We start from the raw sequence: 20,185 nt of genomic DNA, 5'->3' as shown, positions 1-20,185 counted from the left end.
GGCAGTAACCTTGAAAAATAAGTTAGCACCAACGCCACTACATATGAGGGCCACATCCTCAGGGAAATAATTAACAAGGAAAATCTCCTTCATAAAAGAAAACTTGTCTAACTGGCTCTGGGGGCAAGGGACAGAAATTCTAAGAATCTGTAACCATAGACTTCTGATGGGGCTTTCAGCCTAAATTTATAGAATCAGAATGACCTGAAAACCTCCAAACCAAGAAGAATTTAGCGTATAGTGCTCTCATGGGTTGGCAGTATTCCCAGGAACCTGGTGACAACACACAAAGGGCTTCTCTACATAAATGTATCTTCAGCCCAGGCCTCAAAGAAAATTCCACAGAAAAACAAATATGAAGTCGCACTTTTAAAAGTTTTAAAATCATAAAATCATGAGAAAAGGCACAATGAGCAAAAAGGCAATTGAAGCAACAAACATTCGTCAGACCAGCAAAGGCCTCTGAAATTGGAATTATCAGATGCAGAATATAAAATAAGTATATTGTTTTTTGAAGAAATAAAAGGGAAAGGAAAGTATTGATAAGGAACAAGACATCAAAAATAAGCAGGCAATGGAACATCATCTTGTGTAAGAAGGAAAGGAAATGCTCAAAAAATTATGAGGGCATGTCATAAGGACACAAGAACCAACTTGTAGAGGCTCCATTGGCCAAAGCTGGGTTAATTTGAATATCAGAATAATTAAATACAGTAATTATAGACCACTGGAATTAGGAAAAGTAGGAATTCAGGAATCTCTAATCATAATAAACAAATACGTGGGGAAGAAGAGAGGGTTCTTCCTTATAGTGGAATGCCAAGTGCTGTTAGTTGTCAAGGAGGCAGGAAAATAGTCATTTTGCATTGTGAATGCTTAATGTTGGGTACATGGTTGAGTAGCATATTTGCATGGTTTTAAAATACCTACCCACAGATTGCTTATTAGTGACAAGGTTAAAAAAAAAGTAACTGGATGCTGCACAATCGGACCACACCTTGACTGGATGATCAAATTACTATTGATAATGAAGGGCAGATGGGCATTGTGTACATCCAGAAAATGGAAAATCATACTGTTCATAGACAAGGAGACTAAATATGATGCTATCAATTCTACTCAAAGAAGTATATCCGACATTAATACTTATTATAAAGCCAATAGTCTTCATGATACTAATCAAGCTATAAATCGACCAGTAGAACAAATCCAGAAAGCCTAGAAACAGACTCATACATAATGTGGGAATTGGGTTTATGTCAGAGTGATATTGCAGGTCAATGGGAAAGGATGGACTGACTATTCAGTAATGCCCTGGGATAATTATCCATATGGAAAAAGACTTAATTAGATTCCTACTTAATACCATTCACAAAAGTCAATTCCAAATGAGTGTAAAAACCTAAATATGAAAGAACTGCAAAATATCCCTCAGAGCACAAAATATAAAGGAAATAAGTGCTAATATATACCAAATAAAATTAAAAACCATAAACTTTATTATAGGCAAACCTTCAAATTTTGGGAAGAAAATATAGGGGAATAACTTTACTAACTAGGATGGGGTTGGACTTACATAATACCAAACATTGAAATGTTGAAGTAAAGTTTACTAAATTTGATGTTATTAAAATTAATAATTTGTTTATTAGAATAGATGATAAAGCAAAAAGATATACAGAAAGCTAAGGGAAGATATTTGCATCATATAAATTAAAAGATTAGTTTCCAAAATGTATAAAGAATTTCTAAAGATCAGAAAAACCTGACAACAAAGTAGAAAAGTGAGCAAAAAATATTGCACAGATATTTCACAAAAGATGATACCCAAAAGGCACATGAATATATTAAATAAAAGATTCTCAATCTCAGTAATGATTAGGATCATGCAAGAATATGAGACACCATTTTATATAAACAAAATTGGGAGGAATTAAAACCTGACAATGCGAAGTGGTGAGATGTTGTGCTTTGGAAATTCCTATGGGAGTCTAAATTGTATAACCACCATGCAAACAGTTTGGCAACCTTCTTGTGAGTTGACCCTGTTCATACCATACTATTCAGCAGTTCCACTCCTAGGTATGTACCCTAGAGAAATGTTTATACATGTGCATAGAAAGACAAACCGATCTTCACAATAGGGCTATAATAATATTTTTTTTTTAAAAAAAAAAGGTAAGTGAAAAAATAGCCCAACTATTTGTGGACAGAAGAATAGATAAATGGTACCATGATCAGACAATGAAATATTATATAGCAATAAAAAATAATGGGCTCTATCAACACATATCAGCCTGTATGACCCACTAATGTGAAGCCAAAAAAAAGCAAGTTGCAGTATACATAACAATAAACAAGTTCAGAATGAAGCAGAAATAAACTATATTGGTTAGGGATACATACATATGTGATACAACTCTAAAAAAAATCAGTGATTAAATATGATGTCATGATAGTGGTTGCTTCAGAAGGTTTCTAGGTTACTGAAGGTGTTCTCTTTCTTTAGTAATTATAGGTTTCTTGAATGTTCATTTTATTTTCAGCTTATGCACATAGCTGTAAGTATAAAATAATTCACAATATAAAAGTTAGCTTAGAAAGGGATTATGGCCCTGGCCGATTTGGCTCAGTGTATAGAGCATTGGCCTGCGGACCAAAGGTTCCCAGGTTCGGTTCCAGTCAGGAGCCTGTACTTCGGTTGCAGGCTTCTTTCTCCCTGGCCCGGTGCCCTGGTCAGGGATCACGCAGGAGGCAAGCAATCATGTGCTTCTCTCAGATTAATATTTCTTTCTCTTTCTCTCTAAAAATAAATGGAAAAATACCCTTGGGTGAGAATTTAAAAAAAAAATTAAGAAGAGGAATTGTAGACTATAATTACTTGTTTTGAATTTGGACCATGAATCACTGCATTATATAGTCATATAAATATAGCAGTTTTGTTTTAGTAAAATACTGCAGATTGGTGACAGCTCTTGGTTGTTAGCTAATGAGAGATACTATTTTCAGTATCTCTGAAATCTTCAGTTTTACAAAAAGACATTTCACTAGTTTGGGGGGAAGCATAAACTTCAAATACATATTATTAGAAGAATATCTGAGATTTAACTGTGTACGTTTTATCAGGGATAATGCCCTTTTAATTTTCATTAGATGACTTTTTGCACTCTGAATGTTTACTTTTAAATAAAACTTCTGTGATTAGAATTTCAGTCACATAAGAGATGTTTCAAAAAGTTTGAGTATAATCTGCATATCAAAATTTGTGTGATCATCTGCCTCAGAGCATCTTAACTAAAACAGTATTAGTTGGTGATTCAGAGCAGGCTTATAGCATTGATAAACGTGAAAGCAGATATTTTCTTGGTAGAACTCCTTACCGTACTTGGACATTTTTATACTGCATTTAGTGCCATTGTTAGTATTTTCTCACACTTTGTCTTCCATGAGAGCTTGAACTTGTTGATTGCAGTTTTCCCAGTTGTGGCACCTTGACACCTTTTCAGAACAAATCTCTGTATATTCGTTTACAGATACCTTAGATAGAACTTTAGGAGATAAACGGCACCTTGTGACTGTTGAACTGGAAGCAAAGCCAACTGAAACATCATCTGTTGTGCCAGCTATCGAGTATGCTGCAAGTATTAGTGAAGACATTTTGAAGGGCTCCCAAGAGGCCATTGAAAATGGAATTCACAGTGCATGCCTCCAAGGTAAGGTACCTTGGATAAGAGTAAGCATGAATATCACAATCAGTCACTCCCAATATTACCGATTATTTCAGTCTCTCTTCCCATCATGTGTATGTTATGCCTTTTATAATTATCCCATCGTCCTTGGATATTCTGTTCTTTTTTTTTTTAGTCTTATGTTCAGTTTGCTGTTTCAGTTTTGGAGGTTTCTGCTGATGTATAACTCAGAAATAGGGGGAGAGAGACAGACAGACAGACAGATGCATCGATCGGTGGCCTCCCATATGCGTCCCGACTGGGGATCAAACTGGTGTACAGGACGATTCTCTAACCAATTGAGCCACCTGGCTAGGGCTGACTCGGAGACTAGTTTCCTCAGCCTGTCCCGTCTACTTACTTGTAAGCCCATTAGAGGCATCCCTGTTTCTGTGATGGTGCTTTTGAGCTCCAGCATTTGTTCGGTTCTTAATCAGGACTTCCCTCTGTCTCTGCTCTATGCCCATCCATTCCTACATGCTGTCAGCGTTATCTGTCAGAGCCCTTAGCACATTAGTCATAGCTGACTTACATTCCAGGTCTGATCATCCCAATATCCCTGCTGTGTCTGGTTCTGAAGCTTATTCTATTTAAATTGTGCTTTTTGCCTTTTAATATGCCTTGTAATTTTTTCTTGATAGCCAGTCATGGTATACTGGGTAAAAGGAACTGCTGTAAGCAGGCATTTACTAGTAGTGATGTAGTGAGGTATGGGGACGGGCAGCCTTCTACAGTCCTAGGATTAGGTCTCCGTCCTTTATGAACCTGTGCCTCTGGACTGTCAGCTGCACACGTGTTTGTTTGTTTTTCACTCCGCTTAGTGGGGCCAGGATGGCGAGAGTGCACTGGCATAGGGTACTTTGCCCATCAGGCTCTGATGATGACGATACCCGTGCAGGTTAGGCTTTGGTTAACTAGGTTCCCCTGAGTGCAGGCCTTGTTAGGAACAGAGTGTGCTCTGGCCCTTGTCAGTTAGCTCAGTTCTTTAGAGCATCATCTGGCTACACCAAGGTGGCAGGTTTATTCCCCAATCAGGGCACATACTAGTACGAGAGTCAACTTATGGATGCATTAAGTGGAACAACAGTTCGATGTTTCTCTCTCTGTCCCTCCTTCCTTTCTTCTCTCCCTCTCTCTCAAAATCAATAAATTAGAAATGAAAAGAGTGCTCTGAAGTCTAAAGTGCTGTTTTTTCAATCCTCACCCAAGGATTTTTTAAATTGATCTTCGAGCGAGAAACATCGATGTGAGAGAAACATTGATTGGATGCCTCCCACACATGCCCCAACTGAGGATCGAACCTGCAACCTAGTATGTGCGCTGACCGGGAATTGAACCTGCAACCTTTCAGTGTATAGGACAACACTCCAACCAGCTGAGCCACCCAGCCAGGGCCTGAAGCACTGTTCTGATTTGTAGTTGGTGGAATCCAAGGATGCAAAGGAGACAGGGCCAACTCTAAGTTTTGAAGGAGTCAGGAGTTACATGCAGGTTGTTGTCTGCTTGGGGTCGGTTCCCCTAAATTCCTTGCATTTTCAAGGGTCAACTGTATTTCAAAATTATTTTTCTTCTTCCCCCACGAAGCACCAGGAGGCTTTTCTCTGATAGTTACTGTGAGAACCTGCTTGAGCTCCTAGAGGTAGATCTCACAGAATTGTGTCCCCTTCATGATAGCTCCCCGCAAGCTTGTCCACACCAAGCCTCTAGTCACTTGTCAATGACAGCTCAGTTTTTCTTACGCTGGTGCTGGTTCCTGGGCGTTTTCTCTAGTAAGTCTTTGCTCCAGGAAGCCATGACCCTCTGCATTTGCCCTCGCTCCATTCTTGGGAGCAGGTGTTTGTCCTTTGTCCTCCCACCCTGTAGATCCAAGAAGAGCTGTTGATTTGTCAGGCTGGTTTCCTTCTACTTGTTGTTAGGACAGAGTGGTGACTTCCAGGGAAGCTCTTTACGTGCTACACTGGACGTCCTCTCCCTGTTTCTTTACATTTCTGAGTTACACCTCACTGTATATTGAGTCCTAATACAAATGTTCCCCCTTGCCTAGGACCATTGCTTGGATCCCCAATTCAAGATGTGGCAGTTACTTTACATTCACTGATGATTCATCCTGGTACCTCCTCAACTATGATTTCTGCCTGTGTCTCAAGATGTGTACAGAAGGTATGTAACTACCCTAATCCTTTTTGCTTTAAGGGACTCTTCTGACAGTAGTGGACTCTGATCCGCGGCAGCTGTACTTGTAGTGCCAGTCTTGTCTTTGCTTCCTGAGCCTTGTGGTCAATGAGAGTTTTTACCATGGAGAATTTTTTTATTTTTTCAATCACTGGGTTTTATTTGCAAGAGGACCTAAGAAATCACTGTTTAACATAGCTAGCTATGAAATATCCCTTGGTTTTGACAAATAGTCAAGTTTCCTTAAGTGGCAGCTCTGCTTTACCTACTTCAGACACATAGCTGGTAGAAACAAGCATGGTAGATTTGAGTGGAAGACATTTCCGGGGTCAGCTTGGCCAAAGGTGAACTATAATCTACAGGACATTGAGGATCTAATGTTGGTTCCAGTATTGGAGTTTCTATTTTTTCAGGTAAGATTACTTTAATCAAGAATTGCTGCATAATAGATTCAGGATAAGCATCTTCCCTTCTCAAAGCATCAAGCAATCTGGTCGTCTTGGCATGGTTACCCAATACCTACTGGGGCCAGATTAACCCCAAGGGTCCTGACATGCCAAGAAATGGCTCCATGCATTCCTCAGTGTGGGAATGCTTTAGCCTCGTAGGTGACTGATTTTGCATTAAAATACTTGCTTTTATAACCATCTTCTAATATTTTATACTGTGAGACCTGGGTTTCTATAGTCTTATTTGAAGCCGTAATTATAAAATTAACTCCAAGCTCCTGACTTAAGAAGGCTGAACTTAATATCTCTACCCTAGAAGTTAAAGTTCAGACTTTGTTGTTGTTAACCCCTACCTGAGGATATTTTTCCATTGATTTTTAGAGAGAATGGAAAGGAGACAAACATCAATGTGAGAGAGAATTATGGATTAGCTGCCTCCTGTACACCCCCTACTGGGGACAAAGTCTGCAATCTGGGTTTATGCCCAGACTGGGAATCAAACTGGTGATCCCTTAGTTCCTGGGTCTACGCTCAACCGCTGAGCCACACCTGGCTGAGCTAAGGAAACTTTGAAACAGAAATTTGACTTCCAATTTAGAAATGGATTGGCAGTCTTTAATATTTTTAGGCTCTGAAGACCGCTGATAAGCAAATTTTGGAGCCTTTGATGAACCTGGAGGTCACCGTGACTAGAGATCACCTCAGCGCTGTCCTGGCAGACCTGGCACAGAGAAGAGGGAGCATCCAGGAGATCCAGACTCGTCAGGACAACAGAGTTGTTGTTGGGCTTGTTCCCTTAGCAGAGACCATGGTAGGTACCGTGTCACTGGTAAGTACATGTTCTTAATATAGGGAAGGTAGGCTGAGCAAAAAGAGAATCAGTGACATCTGAAAGAAGCATCAGGGCTTTGAGGTCCCGTTTCAGCCATCGGGAACTATTAGGACTTTGAATTTAAATTGTAGGAGATTCAAGCAGCATGGGGGTCCTTTCCAGTCCTCCACGGTGTAGAGGTGTGTTGAACCAAAACATGGCACCAGCCTACCATTTCTTCCCTTCCAAGTTCTTACCCTGTTTCTTCAATTGCCAGTTTTTAGGCAAGTGTCATTCTCCCACCACCAGCCTCTCTGCTCCAGAACAAGCACCTGAGTGCTGGCAGGCATCTTACCAGATGCTGGGACCAGGGAAGATACCCGAAACACACCAGTGTTTTCTGTCCTCCACGTTTCAAATTTTTCCTGAGAAAAATTATTCAGTGACTATTTGAAGAAGTGATATCGTTAAGTTACTTAATCACCTTTTCTGGTAATGGTCAAAAGATAAGTGGCAGGAAGAGAAATTTGAGGCTTAAATTGGAAGAGGTAACTGATTTAAATTGTTTTGATTAGGGTTATTCAACTGTGCTTCGAACGCTAACATCAGGCTCAGCTACGTTTACCTTAGAACTCTCTAATTACCAAGCCATGAATCCTCAAGACCAAAGCACGCTGCTCAACCGAAGAAGTGGCTTGACCTGAGTGCTTCAGGGTCCTTGGGGAGAAGTTCAGGAGCACCTGCCTGTTCGTTTTTAGTAAGAACAATTTTCATTGCTTTATTTATTGGACAAATAAATTGTTTCAGTACATTCTTTAAGTGACTGAAAAATCTTACTTAAAATCGACAGTGGCATTATAGCTGCCATTCTACTTTATGTCATGAGAAATGTGCTTTGACGTTGAGAGTTAATGTACCTGAACTATACCGAGGTTATTACTGTCAGTAAAGACACAGCCCTTTGGAATGTATTGAGTAATATCACCAAGTTATATTTTTATTTTTTTAAGCTTCTCTCACAAAAATATGCCAGTCTTGTATATGTAATGTGTAAGATAGCAGATCAATCAATACAAAGATATTTTATTTATACACAGTGTACCAAATCTTAATTTTACATGATTTCAAACCAAGTTGATTGTAGTAGATAGCTCTGGGCCTTTTCTCCTCCTAGTTTCAAATCAACACATTGTCACAATATCCAGTAAAAAGAGGTTCTGCAGCTATTCCACGTCTGTAGAACAGATAGAGAATAAATAAAAGATGTTTTAGATTGATATCACTCATTTCCATCTTAAATACTTAGTAGCTTAAATCAGAATCACCAACCATAGCATTCCTTATTTTTAAAAGATTGTTAAAAGTGATTCAAGATGGAGGTCCAAATTTAACATAGCTATAAAACAGTTGTTAAGTCCAAATATATCTTCTTCTTGTAGGTATTATTCCCTTATTAAGTCACTACTTCTTAGATTATACACATTTCTATTTATAGCAAAAATACCCAAGAAGCAAAGTAACAGTGTATAAGGTTAAAAGTCACCCTGGACTTAATAATATCCCAGCTTGAAAAGCAGACTTACCGGACCATTCTGCAGCGGTGAACTGTTAGTCTTCTGTAGGCATCATCTAAACTTCTGACGTCTTGCCGACTCCAGAGTCTCTCGCCGATAGCACTTGCCCGAGGCCTAAAATGTAAAAGATATGTCTCCCAAAGCATTTTAAATTCATTCATTCTTAAAGAAGTGAGTATCTAAGTCTTATGTGGGGGGGTTGCGGGGTGGGAGGGCGGTTGGCGGTGGCGGCGGGAGAGAATTCCTAATGCTTTCCGACTTGGATGGAGAAGGAAAACTAAGGCACCTTAATTCAGATGTGATCACTTAAATTCCATACCATAGTCTCGGAGAGAGGTTAGTTGCATCCACGTATTCTCCCCACAGACAAGCTTCTCCACCAATGACAAGTTGTTTCTGTTCCTGAGTACCTACATTAAAATCATTGGATGTACGTTAGCAGTTACAGCTTAAGGCTTAGAAACAGAAGGATAAGTCAGTATTGCCTCTATATCCCGGGGCTGCATTTTTCTCCTGTGTCAGCAGAATCTTGGGAGATTTCATGGTAGTGGCACAAGAAAAGATGGCAAACTTTATTCCTGCCCCCGACCCTGTGGTTCACACAGTGCTTTTTAGCAAGTGTCAACTATGTGGTGGGCCCGTATTAAAGATACCATTTTATATTGGTTTTCTGCAAACTGATTTGGTCACCAGAAACATTTTTTCCCCTGGTTGCCTATGAATAGTGTACCAGGGAACACAAATTGGAATACTAGTGACCACCACTCCTGTCTTTGATCTCTGTCTCTTGGTAGTAAAAAAGAGACCCACTACCTAAACACCTACTCCCAATCAGGGCACACACCTAGTTTGTGGGTTTGATCCCCAGTCAGGGTGTGTACGGGAGGCAACTGATCGCTGTTTCTCTCTCTTCCTTCCTCTCTCTAAAATAAACAATAACAGTAATAACATATCCTCAAGTGAGGACTGAAAAAATGTAGGTAGAGAGTAACAAGACTCATCTGTGAAAATTGAGATTAAAGTCTAAGGGAATCCACTTTTGAAGTTCTTTTATTTAGGTAAGGATTTGGTTTATTTCACATTTCAAATAATACTGAGGCCTTCCTTTTTAAGTAAACACAAAACCAAGGATCAAACATAAAAGGGAGGAGAGTTAGTAGGTAATACCGAGGTAAGGATTTCCTGGCGGGGAGGGGAGTGAAGAAAATCGGGGTAATGATGTTGCTTCACTTACCACTAAAATTGAGAGGTTCCACTGCATAGTATAGTCTCCAGTCTTGTCCATAACTGATCCTGTCCAAGTACCACGGAGCAGAGATGATCACAGGGAAGCCAGCTGCTGTGATTGAACTCAGTTCCTTAGCATAATTTTGCTCTTTCCATACTTGAACTACAGTGCCTGGCTGAAGCTATTAAAGTTAAAAATTGCAATATATATTAGGGCTAGCAAATTCAGGAGGCGATATTTAAAGTCCAAGACTTGTAACTAGAAAATAACTTTAAGATCCTTGAAAAACTTAAGTTGTCATCTTTACTCTTCCTCTTCAGTTAGTGTCAAATGCTATTTCTTATAGAGACTTAAATTTAGAAGTTGCATTAACCTTCAGGTTGGATACTTAACTTTTGTCTATTTATGACATCATACAGGTGTAATGAACCAAGGCTTTAGTCCCATCCTACCACACTATTGTTTTACTTACTTTTAAACTGTGAGGATGCCAACAGCCCTTCGGGAAAGCTCATACTAATTGCTGGAGGTGCAAATTCTCAGTTGCCCCAAAGGAAAATAAAGAATTCTGACTAAGAATTAGAGAGATGCCATGTAAAATAAAAAGTGTACATTGGCAATTTTACCTAAAACTACCTTAATAGCAGTGAAGACTCATTTGTTCTTATCTGTTTGTTCTGCCCTTTCCTGAAAAAAAAAGGAGCTTCAAAGTACTCCCATTTGTGATTAATGAGATGGCAGGGGATGAGGGAAAAGATGAGGAGGCATGAAAGAGTGAAGTAAATGGAAGAAAAGAAACAAACACCATTAATATTGGCCTCAGTGCACAGCTACTGCCTAATAAAAGTTTAAATGGAACAGGAAGCTAATTTCCCTATAGTGTTGGGGAATGGAGATATTAGAACATGAAGCCTGTCATAGTATCAGAATCAAATGTAGTTTTCATACTTCTCACCTTTGCGTTATTATCAAAAACCTCTTGCCAGACTATGGATCCCTTCTTTAGAGTTGAAATAATATTCAAAAGCCTGCCATTGGGGGAGGGAAAGAAGTTATTTCAGATCACAAGCTTAACAATATGTTGAAAGCATGCATATTTTCTACCAAGGACTGAAACACTGAGAGGTACCTTTCAATATAGCACAGCTTTATAGCAGAACCTGCTAAATTTGGTGGTTAAGCCATGTGGCTCCTCCTTCCTAGAACATGGCTCAGAAGCCGACACAGCAGAGGGGTTTAACAGTCATTTGCTGAATGAATGAGCTAATAAGCATGCGCCCAAAATAGGAAGACAGGGCAGCTAACAGGGAAATGTATAAACAACAATCTTTAGTAATTTCATGGGTATCTTAGAAACTATGATCTAGACCAGCGGTTCTCAACCTATGGGTCGTGACCCCTTTCACAGGGGTTGCCTAAGACCATCCTGCATATCAGATATTTACATTATGATTCATAACAGTAGCAACGAAAATAATTTTATGGTTGGGTCACAACATGAGGAACTGTATTTAAAGGGCCAGAAGGTTGAGAACCACTGGTCTAGACTATAATGTCACCTAAATAACACTTAACAGTTGCTGACAATCAGTCCATAAGTATTTCCTGATATTTAGACCATGCCGTGAACTCTGCAGGATAAAAAAAAAAAAATTAGAATGTATCATACAAAAAGCTAAATAGGAAAAGACTAGAATCTGGGCTTGCCCAGTGCAGGCAAACTACAGCCTGTTTTTGTGTGGCTCATGAGCCAAGAATGATTTTTACAACCATTCAAAATAAAGTATTCAAAATAAAAAAAAAAGTGCAACCAGATGTGGCCCACAAAGCCTAACATATTTACTTTCTGGCCTTTACAGAAAAAAGTGTACTGGTCCCTCGTATAGAACAGCATTGCCCAGTAGACCTTTCTGCAGTGGTGGAAGGGTTCTTGTCTGTGTACCTTCCCCATATGGGAGCCACTAACTAACCCCATCCAGCTATCGGACATTTGAAATGTGGCTAATGTGACTAAGGAACTGAATTTTTAATTCCTTTAACTTAAATGCAAATAGCCACATGTGGCCATGGCTACCGTACTAAACAGATATAAAGTAAAAAAATGGTCCTGGAAATGAATTACAGGGGCTGGATGGTGGCGAGGACTCATAGGGTAGCCAAGGGCTTTCAGCTGGGTTCCTAGAACACATGACTGCTGTCCTGTCGTTACTGCAAAAGGCTTAGAGTTACCATGTTAACTAATTTGAAGAAAGCAGTGGATCATGCTTCCTTCTTTATGATTTTTCATGCAAAGTATACAACATCTACACTTTAGCAAGGGGTGGAGAGAAAATGAAGCAGTACTAGTCATAGCTAAAACTTTTACAAAAGGCATTCATGAAATTAAGTAGGCTTTCAAGTAACTTACTTTTGAATATAGAAGGATTCTAATTTACTAAAATCAGCGCCAAAGCCTTTCTGCTTCATGAAAGTCTGGATATTTGGATTGGACTCCCTTAAAAAAAAACAATTAAAATTTCATTAGTTTGATATGCCCAATCTATTTAAGGCAGTGTACATCTTACCATCATTTGTGCCAATTTAAAACTGTTAAAGTTGTAGAGTAAAAATAAGCTTAAAAACTTAGTTATGAGTTATCTTTGTTTTCCACAACAAATAATTTTTTCCAGAAGCTGATTTTTTGTAAAAATGGCTTCCCCCACCTCCTGCCTCTCTCCTCCATTTATGGCTATTCGCAAAGAGGATTTTTTATTTGAAAAATCCCCCTCACTTACTCACTGCCCTCTTTCACTAAAGCTGTTTTCATTCACTATAGTCTTTTTTTGTTAAGTCTCCATTCTCTTGTGCATTTTGATTCTCCTTCCTAAAAGCTTTTGTTTTCTCATACCACTCCAAATTCACCATCTCAGGAGTTGTGTTGCCAAATGAAAACCGTGCAAGCAGAGATGATATCCCAAATCTTTCCTTTCTATGTGGAGGCCTTTAAACCTACTTCAAATGCAACGGTTAAAGAAAATAAGGGTTTTAAAGAATTGTCATACCAACAATCATATTCCACTTCATCTCCTCCCAAATGAATGAACTGATCTGGAAACACCCAACTGATTTCTTTGAAGAGCTTATACAGGAAACTGTAAGTTGTATTCACAGTAGGGTTTATAGGTCCAGAAGCTTCAGGCTGATAAGACCTATAACATGGAGTCAGGAGACCTTCCTGACCTGGGGAAAAACAAGAAGATTCTTTCCTTAAAAAGTAATTTGATTACAAAGATATGGCTTAGCACATGACCATAGGCTTTCTTTTGTTGGAGAACTGTTTCCCGAATCCTATCCAGATACCTCTTTACCTTTCCATCAGCCTCTGAGATTTTACCCACTTCAAATAGTATCTTGACTAATGATTCCCAAATCTTCAGCTTGCCCCAATTCTTTCTTGGGCTTCCATCCATATTTCAGATTCCTTGCTCAACACAATTAAAAACTCAACACAATTAAATATCCTATCTGCACTCAAATACAATCCAACAAAAACTAAATTTTCTGTTCCCTAAGCTCCTCCAGGAGCTTCTCTTGATCTTTGTATTCTGGTAAGGGCACCACCACCCTCCCAGTCTATACTCTTCCCCTTCCTCCTAAAGTCAATAAGTTGCCAAATTCTATGGATTATTTTTCCAAAATGTCTCCCAGTTTTGTACATTATTTTCCATTAGGACTTCAGTGTCTTTCCCCTTCCAATCTGTCACTTTCACTTTGGTTTTCCTGAAGTGTGGCTCCCTCTGTCACTCTTCTGCTTTATAACTTTCACTGGTTTCTACGCATCCCGATGAAGAGACCACATTCCTCAGGCAAGACCTCTCCATTGCACTTTTCCAGATTTGTTTCCCACTGTTCTCCATGTCTACTCCATGTCTGCCCTAATAGTATTTATTGAACAGTTATAAATGTTAGTGGCTGTACTGTGTGCTTTACATTCATTATTTAATCCTCAAAAAGTGACATGGTAACTACTGCTAACATTCCCCCATTCTAGAGATGGGGAAATTGAGGATGAGATGTTCTATAATTTGTCCAAGGTCACTCAGTTATAAGCAGCAGAAGCAGGATTCAAGCCCAGACAGTCTGGCTCCAGAGCCCGTTCTTAACCACCCTGCAATAAAAATTCCTCCTACTCTGCCTTTTCTCATGTGATTCCCTCCACCAGAAACACAAATATATTCTTTAATCTCTCAGAAGCATTGTAAGTGTTAGCTCATCCATAAAACCATTTCTTTGTGTGTGTGTGTGTGTGTGACTTTTATTGATTTCAGAGAGGAAGGGGGAGGGAGGGAGGGAGAGAGAAAGAGAGAAACCACGATGAGAGAGAATCATTGATTGGCTGCCTCCTGCACGCCCCCTAGATACAGCAACTCGCTCACAACAGACACATAATAGTTACTGAATTGTTATTTGTCAATAGTGCTACTTTTTTTAAAATATATTTTATTGATTTTTTTACAGAGAGGAAGGGAGAGGGATAGAGAGAGAGTTAGAAACATCGATGAGAGAGAAACATCAATCAGCTGCCTCCTGCACATCTCCTACTAGGGATGTGCCCACAACCAAGGTACATGCCCTTGACTGGAATTGAACCTGGGACCTTTCAGTCCGCAGGCCGAGGCTCCATCCACTGAGCCAAACCGGTTTCGGCTATAGTGCTACTTTTTGTGTAAATCACAACTAAGAACAAAATGAGCCAACACCAAGTCATAAAATAAGAGATGCAGGACCTCAAATGTTCACTTTTTGCAACTCATAAAACACATACCTTTTCCCCAAGACTGTGTATGTCCGGGGCTATCAAATTCTGGTATGACTCGAATCCCCCGTAATCGGGCATATTCAATCACCTCACGGACTTCATTTGGTGTATAAACATGAGAGAGAGAATAGCTTCCCTGTAAAAACCACGTTGATTAAAATTTAAATGTATGAAATGCATCCTGAAAACTTAACAGTCCTGATTGCAATTTGATATCTCATAGTTGATTTTTTTCAGTATCACAATGTATTAAATAGGTCCATGTGACGTTGCATGACTCATTTAAATTACTTACCATATCTTATCTCCATAAGCTTTCAGCATACTTTAGATTAATTCCACATTTACTGATAGATCTATCTAAAATAACCCCTCTTGTTTCAGGAATGTCTTCCATTATTCTGTGTCAACCTCATGTAACCATACAAGACAGAAATAAAATGTTTGATCCCAAAGTGAAACCTCTGAAAATGAAATACATTGCCCTTGGCAACTTAGAATAAAAGATTACAGGTTACTACAAAGCATAACTATTTCTCGTAAAGTCACTTTAATTGCTATCAGCTTTAAAAATTCCCCCAGAAACACTCTGGTAAGTGACCAGCTATTTCTTTAAGGCTACCCTCAATTTCTTTATAGGTCACTTGAAAAACTAGAACTCAATACTGGTTGTAACTAAAGATAAAGGTCCATTAAAGGTATTACTGTAGCACATTTCTCAAGGTATAAATATCCCCCTATATAATAAAAGCCTAATATGCTAAGTGTCCGGTCATCTGTTCAACCAATCAAAGTGTAACGTGCTAATAATATACTAAGACCACTCAACCATTCGCTATGACATACACTGACCACCAGGGAGCAGACGCTCTGATTGGTAGGTTAGCTTGCTGCTGGGGTCTGGCCAATCGGGACTGAGCGAGACAGGCTGGACACACCCCGGAGCTCTCCCAGGGTCCCTCCCCAGCTGGCCAACCTCCCGCATCCCTCCGTGCACCGCTAGGGTTCCTCAGTCTGGCCTACACCCTCTTGCAATCTGGGACCCCTCCGGGGATGTTGGAGAGCCGGTTTCAGCCCAATCCTGCAGGCCAGGCCCAGGGACGTCACTGGTGCACGAATTCGTGCACCGGGCCTCTAGAATATGTAATATATAAATATAAATGCTCAACTCCTAAAATTAGCCTTGCTCCATCCCCCAAATCAAATTTGTGTCTAATCAAGATTAGATCTAATATCCAGTCCACCAGTTTAAAGTAAATACAGAAGAACATGTTAACTGACACTGGGAATGCAATTAGCAAAACTCAGACTATGGGAAACTATTTGGAGAAATTATTTTCTTCATCAAAAAATAACAAATTCTAAGGGAAAAAAGCCCAAATGGAATGGCTCAGTGGTTTAGCACTGACCTATGAACCAGGGGGTCATGGTTTATTCCTGGTCAGGGCACATGCCTGGGTTGTAGGCTTAATCCCCAGTATGGGTCATGTAGGAGGCAGCCAATCAATGATTCTCTCTCATCATTGATGTTTCTATCTCTTTCTCCCTCTCTGAAATCAATAAAAATATATATTTAAAAAGAGAGAGAGATAGACTCTGGCTGGTATTGCTCAGCAGTTAGAACATCAGCCCTTGAACTTACTAAAGGGTCGTGGATTCAATTCCTGGTCAAGGGTTTGTAACTGGGCTGTGGTGTGCTCACTGCTCCCCATCAGGGCTCATGCAGGAGGCAACCAGCCTCTCTCTCTCTTCCCCACCCCACCCCAATCCCACTCCTGTTCTCCTTTCTATATGAACTGACCACAATGTATGGACCTTACTTGTACCTCAGTGCAATTATTTTTTTTCTTTTTAAGAAAAAGGCCTTTGGCCAAAACCGGTCTGGCTCAGTGGATAGAGCGTCGGTCTGCGGACTGAAGGGTCCCAGGTTCGATTCCGGTCAGGGGCATGTGCCTGGGTTGCGGGCACATCCCCAGTAGGAGATGTGCAGGAGGCAGCTGATCGATGTTTCTCTCTCATCGATGTTTCTAACTATCTCTCTCCCTTCCTCTCTGTAAAAAATCAATAAAATATATTTTAAAAAAAGAAAAAAGAAAAAGGCCTTTGGGAAACGGCTGTCTAGATTTTTAATTTTTTTAGCTGCAATAATGTTTTGGTGTTTTTTGTTGTTGCTTTTAAACAGCCCCTTCACAAATGAGATAGGACGTCTTGGATTTGCTTCAGAATACTGGCGGGGGAAGTACAGGTGATAGAAGTTTGGCTTGTACTGACTATTGAAGCTGGGTGATGAGGACATGGAAATTCATTAAATTATTCTACTTCTGTGGATGTTTAAAAATTTCCATAATAAAACGTAAGACAAAAGCAAACACAAACAGGAGTGCTGCTAGCATTTCAGCCTACACTGTGTTGTAACATTAGAGAAAGCTTTGGAATTACGGACAGAGAATGAAATTTTGAGTCTTGGTTCTGCCCCTTCCTAACTGCAACTTGGGACAAGGCATATAGCTTCTCGGTTACTGCTTTTGGATTATATGGGATTAAAGTAGATGATACTGAAGCTCATTCCCATCTCCACTCGTCTATAATACAATCAATTTGAACACTCTAAGACTACCATTATTTTCTAAGAAGGCGTTCTGATATCTACAATTTCCTACTTCTGGTAGTTTTTCAGAGAGAAAAAGAAAGTCATTTAGAGAATTCAAAATAAGTGTTTAAAACAAATAAACAGTTGGACTACCTGATAAATATAATTTCTTAACCTTATGAGAATCATGAAATGTGTCAAGGTTTCCTATATTCATTAAGGTTTTAAAATTTTATTTATATAGCCCCTACAGATTGTTTACATTTATAACAATTAGAAAAATGGAACAGGTTTATAGATCTAAAATGCTAAGTCAGCCCTAGCCAGTTTTGCTCAGTGGATAGAGCATTGGCCTGTAGACTGAAGGGTCCTGGGTTCAATTCCAGTCAAGGGCACATACTTAGGTTGTGGGCTTAATCCCTGGTAGGGGGCATTCAGGAGGCAGCTGATCAGTGATTCTCATCATTGATGTTTCTCTCTCTCCCTCCCCTTCCTCTCTGAACTCAATAAACATATTTTTAATATAAATAAAAATTAAAAAATAAAATGCTAAGTCACAGCCTAATAAAAAAACATTTAAAACCACAAATATCTAACTTTTACACTTTAATTCTATCCATCAGAAACATTAAAGCTAGAAATTTCTAATGAAGCTACCAAAACTTTTTGTAAACAGACTGCAACATAAATTACTCACTTTGTTGCTTAACTCTGGAAAAGTGGTGCTTTGATAAGGGAAAGACTGGTCATCGACTATGTGCCAGTGGAGAACATTAAACTTATTAAAAGCCATGGCATCCTGCAAAAAAAAATGTTAAAAAATTATATATCACAAATATAACACACAATTCAATTTACATAGCTCCACTCAGGACTGTTCCCAATGTGTCTGCTTCCTTTTAAAATTTTCAGTAAAGAAGAATGTGGAAGCAGTATAAACCCTATTTCTTATATACTTTATATGGCATGCCATATTTCAAAAAGAAAAGCCAATATGGAATCTGTATTCATTCTAAATAGTGAGCTCTGTGAGAAGGGAGCAAGCTTATACATTCCCAGGAAGTATTTGGGGATCAGCCAAGAATGGAAATAGTTCTTGGCTGCTCCTACTGCTATGAAGAAAAAGGAGGCATTCATTCAAGTTCCAAGCTTATAATTCCCACCATTCTAAGATTTGAGTGCCAACCCATTCCTTAGAAATAAGAGAACTATGGTACAAATACAATACACTTCTAATCAAAATCTCAGAAGTTTTAGGGGAAATTGACATATTTACTCTGGAGAAATTAATAATCCTATCTAATAAAAGGGTAATATGCAAATTAACCATCACTCCGTCACAAATATGGCGGTGCCCATAGTGGCCGGGGTGCTGGATGCTGCCGGCGTCACCCTGGTGATGAGACCCAGCCTCCCACGTGCCCTGGCCCATGGAGGGAGGAAGGTTGGGCGGGCTTCTGGCCAGTGGCCGGCCGGGGCGCGGGATGCTGGCGTCATTGCAAGCCGGGCTGAGGGACACCCCCATGCCCAAATTTTGTGCACCAGGTCTATAGTAATTATATAAAATATAAGTAGATTATTATTTTTAAAATATTTTATTGATTTTTTACAGAGAGGGAGAAGGATAGAGAGTTAGAAACATCGATAAGAGAGAAGCATCGATCAGCTGCCAAGGTACAACCAAGGTACATGCCCTTGACCGGAATAGAACCTAGGACCCTTCAGTCCCCAGGCCGAGGCCCTATCCCAGTGATGGCGAACCTATGACACGTATGTCAGAGATGAGAGGGAGCCATACAGTTTCTGTCACAACTGATCCTGCAGTTGTAAGGCAAGATAATATATAAACAAATGGACATGGCTCTATTCCGGTACAACTTCATTTGCAAAAATAGGTGACTAGCTGGATTTGGTCCTTGCGCTATAGTTTGTCAGCCTCTGATATAGATATATAAATAGGTAAAGATGTATGTATTTGTTCACATAAATGAACATAAACGTACATATGTTTTATAGCTCTGTCTGCTGAGAGGGCCTAGAAGCAATGAATACACCTACAGCTCAAGTCTTGGTTTCAAAATACATTCACAAAGTATTGCTTAGAGAAAAGTCTGAGTCCAGGACTGGGAAAGAGAAAAGGTAAGCCTAGGATATTATGTGCTAAAAAGTAAGAAATGGCTCAAAGATTGAAGAAGACATGCCATTAGGCTACAGGAGCCAGCTAGGATTCGTGCTTGCCAACACTGAGACAACTTGACTATTAAATGAGGATAGGAACAGACTCCAGTCCCCTCAAAAAAAACAACAAAAACAAAACACCAGTAATCTCTGAGTACAGATTGATTTAAAAATGAATACTTTTAGAGAAACTCTATCTTACAGTAAAACTAGAGGCCCGGAGCACAGATTCTGCACCAGTAGGGTCCCTTGACCTGGCCTGTGGGGATCGGGCCAAAACCAGCAGTCCGACATCAGCAGTCTGACATACCCCTAGGGGTCCCGAAGTGCAAGAGAGCACTCTGCAAAGTTGCTGTCACTCAGCAGCTCCTGCGTTGAGTCTCTGCCCCGTCATGGTCAGTGTACATCATAGCTAACGGCCAGTCGCTTAGGCTTTTATATATATGGATGCCAGGCCAACTAATAAACATAGAAGGAATGATGGAATTTAGAAAATCACTTCCTGGCAGCCAACTTAGTAATAACTGATTTAGGCAAGAATCATCTGGGTGTTAAATGGGTAAATGCTGGTTGAAGAACGGGAATTTTTTGTACTCTCAAAATACTGTTCCACAAGATACTAAATTACTTATTAATAAATACAAAATACCTTTTATT

General features: G+C 39.6%; 2 protein-coding genes across 2 annotated transcripts in view; one reads left to right on the top strand and one right to left on the bottom strand.

Annotated features, from left to right (window-relative positions):
- GFM2 (G elongation factor, mitochondrial 2) overlaps nucleotides 1-7,917 on the top strand; it is a 48,481-nt gene extending 40,564 nt beyond the window's left edge. The window contains exons 15-18 of the mRNA XM_015571568.1: nucleotides 3,473-3,713; nucleotides 5,773-5,888; nucleotides 6,978-7,160; nucleotides 7,736-7,917. Coding sequence (XP_015427054.1) covers nucleotides 3,473-3,713; nucleotides 5,773-5,888; nucleotides 6,978-7,160; nucleotides 7,736-7,864 — 669 coding nt within the window. The 3' untranslated portion in view covers nucleotides 7,865-7,917. The remainder of the gene's footprint in view (nucleotides 1-3,472; nucleotides 3,714-5,772; nucleotides 5,889-6,977; nucleotides 7,161-7,735) is intronic.
- Nucleotides 7,918-8,131: 214 nt separating this feature from the next.
- Nucleotides 8,132-20,185, bottom strand: part of HEXB (hexosaminidase subunit beta) — a 17,935-nt gene continuing 5,881 nt past the window's right edge. Inside the window, exons 2-10 of the mRNA XM_015571624.1 lie at nucleotides 18,048-18,149; nucleotides 14,767-14,896; nucleotides 13,004-13,181; nucleotides 12,370-12,456; nucleotides 10,918-10,990; nucleotides 9,969-10,143; nucleotides 9,054-9,144; nucleotides 8,744-8,848; nucleotides 8,132-8,394 (exon numbers count right to left, since the gene is read on the bottom strand). Of these exons, the coding sequence (XP_015427110.1) occupies nucleotides 8,337-8,394; nucleotides 8,744-8,848; nucleotides 9,054-9,144; nucleotides 9,969-10,143; nucleotides 10,918-10,990; nucleotides 12,370-12,456; nucleotides 13,004-13,181; nucleotides 14,767-14,896; nucleotides 18,048-18,143 (993 nt within the window). The 5' untranslated portion in view covers nucleotides 18,144-18,149 and the 3' untranslated portion in view covers nucleotides 8,132-8,336. The remainder of the gene's footprint in view (nucleotides 8,395-8,743; nucleotides 8,849-9,053; nucleotides 9,145-9,968; nucleotides 10,144-10,917; nucleotides 10,991-12,369; nucleotides 12,457-13,003; nucleotides 13,182-14,766; nucleotides 14,897-18,047; nucleotides 18,150-20,185) is intronic.

The sequence above is a fragment of the Myotis davidii genome, unplaced genomic scaffold (genome assembly GCF_000327345.1).
Source record: "Myotis davidii unplaced genomic scaffold, ASM32734v1 scaffold44, whole genome shotgun sequence".
Classification (NCBI taxonomy): domain Eukaryota; kingdom Metazoa; phylum Chordata; class Mammalia; order Chiroptera; family Vespertilionidae; genus Myotis; species Myotis davidii.
This window is presented reverse-complemented; position numbering and strand designations above follow the sequence as displayed.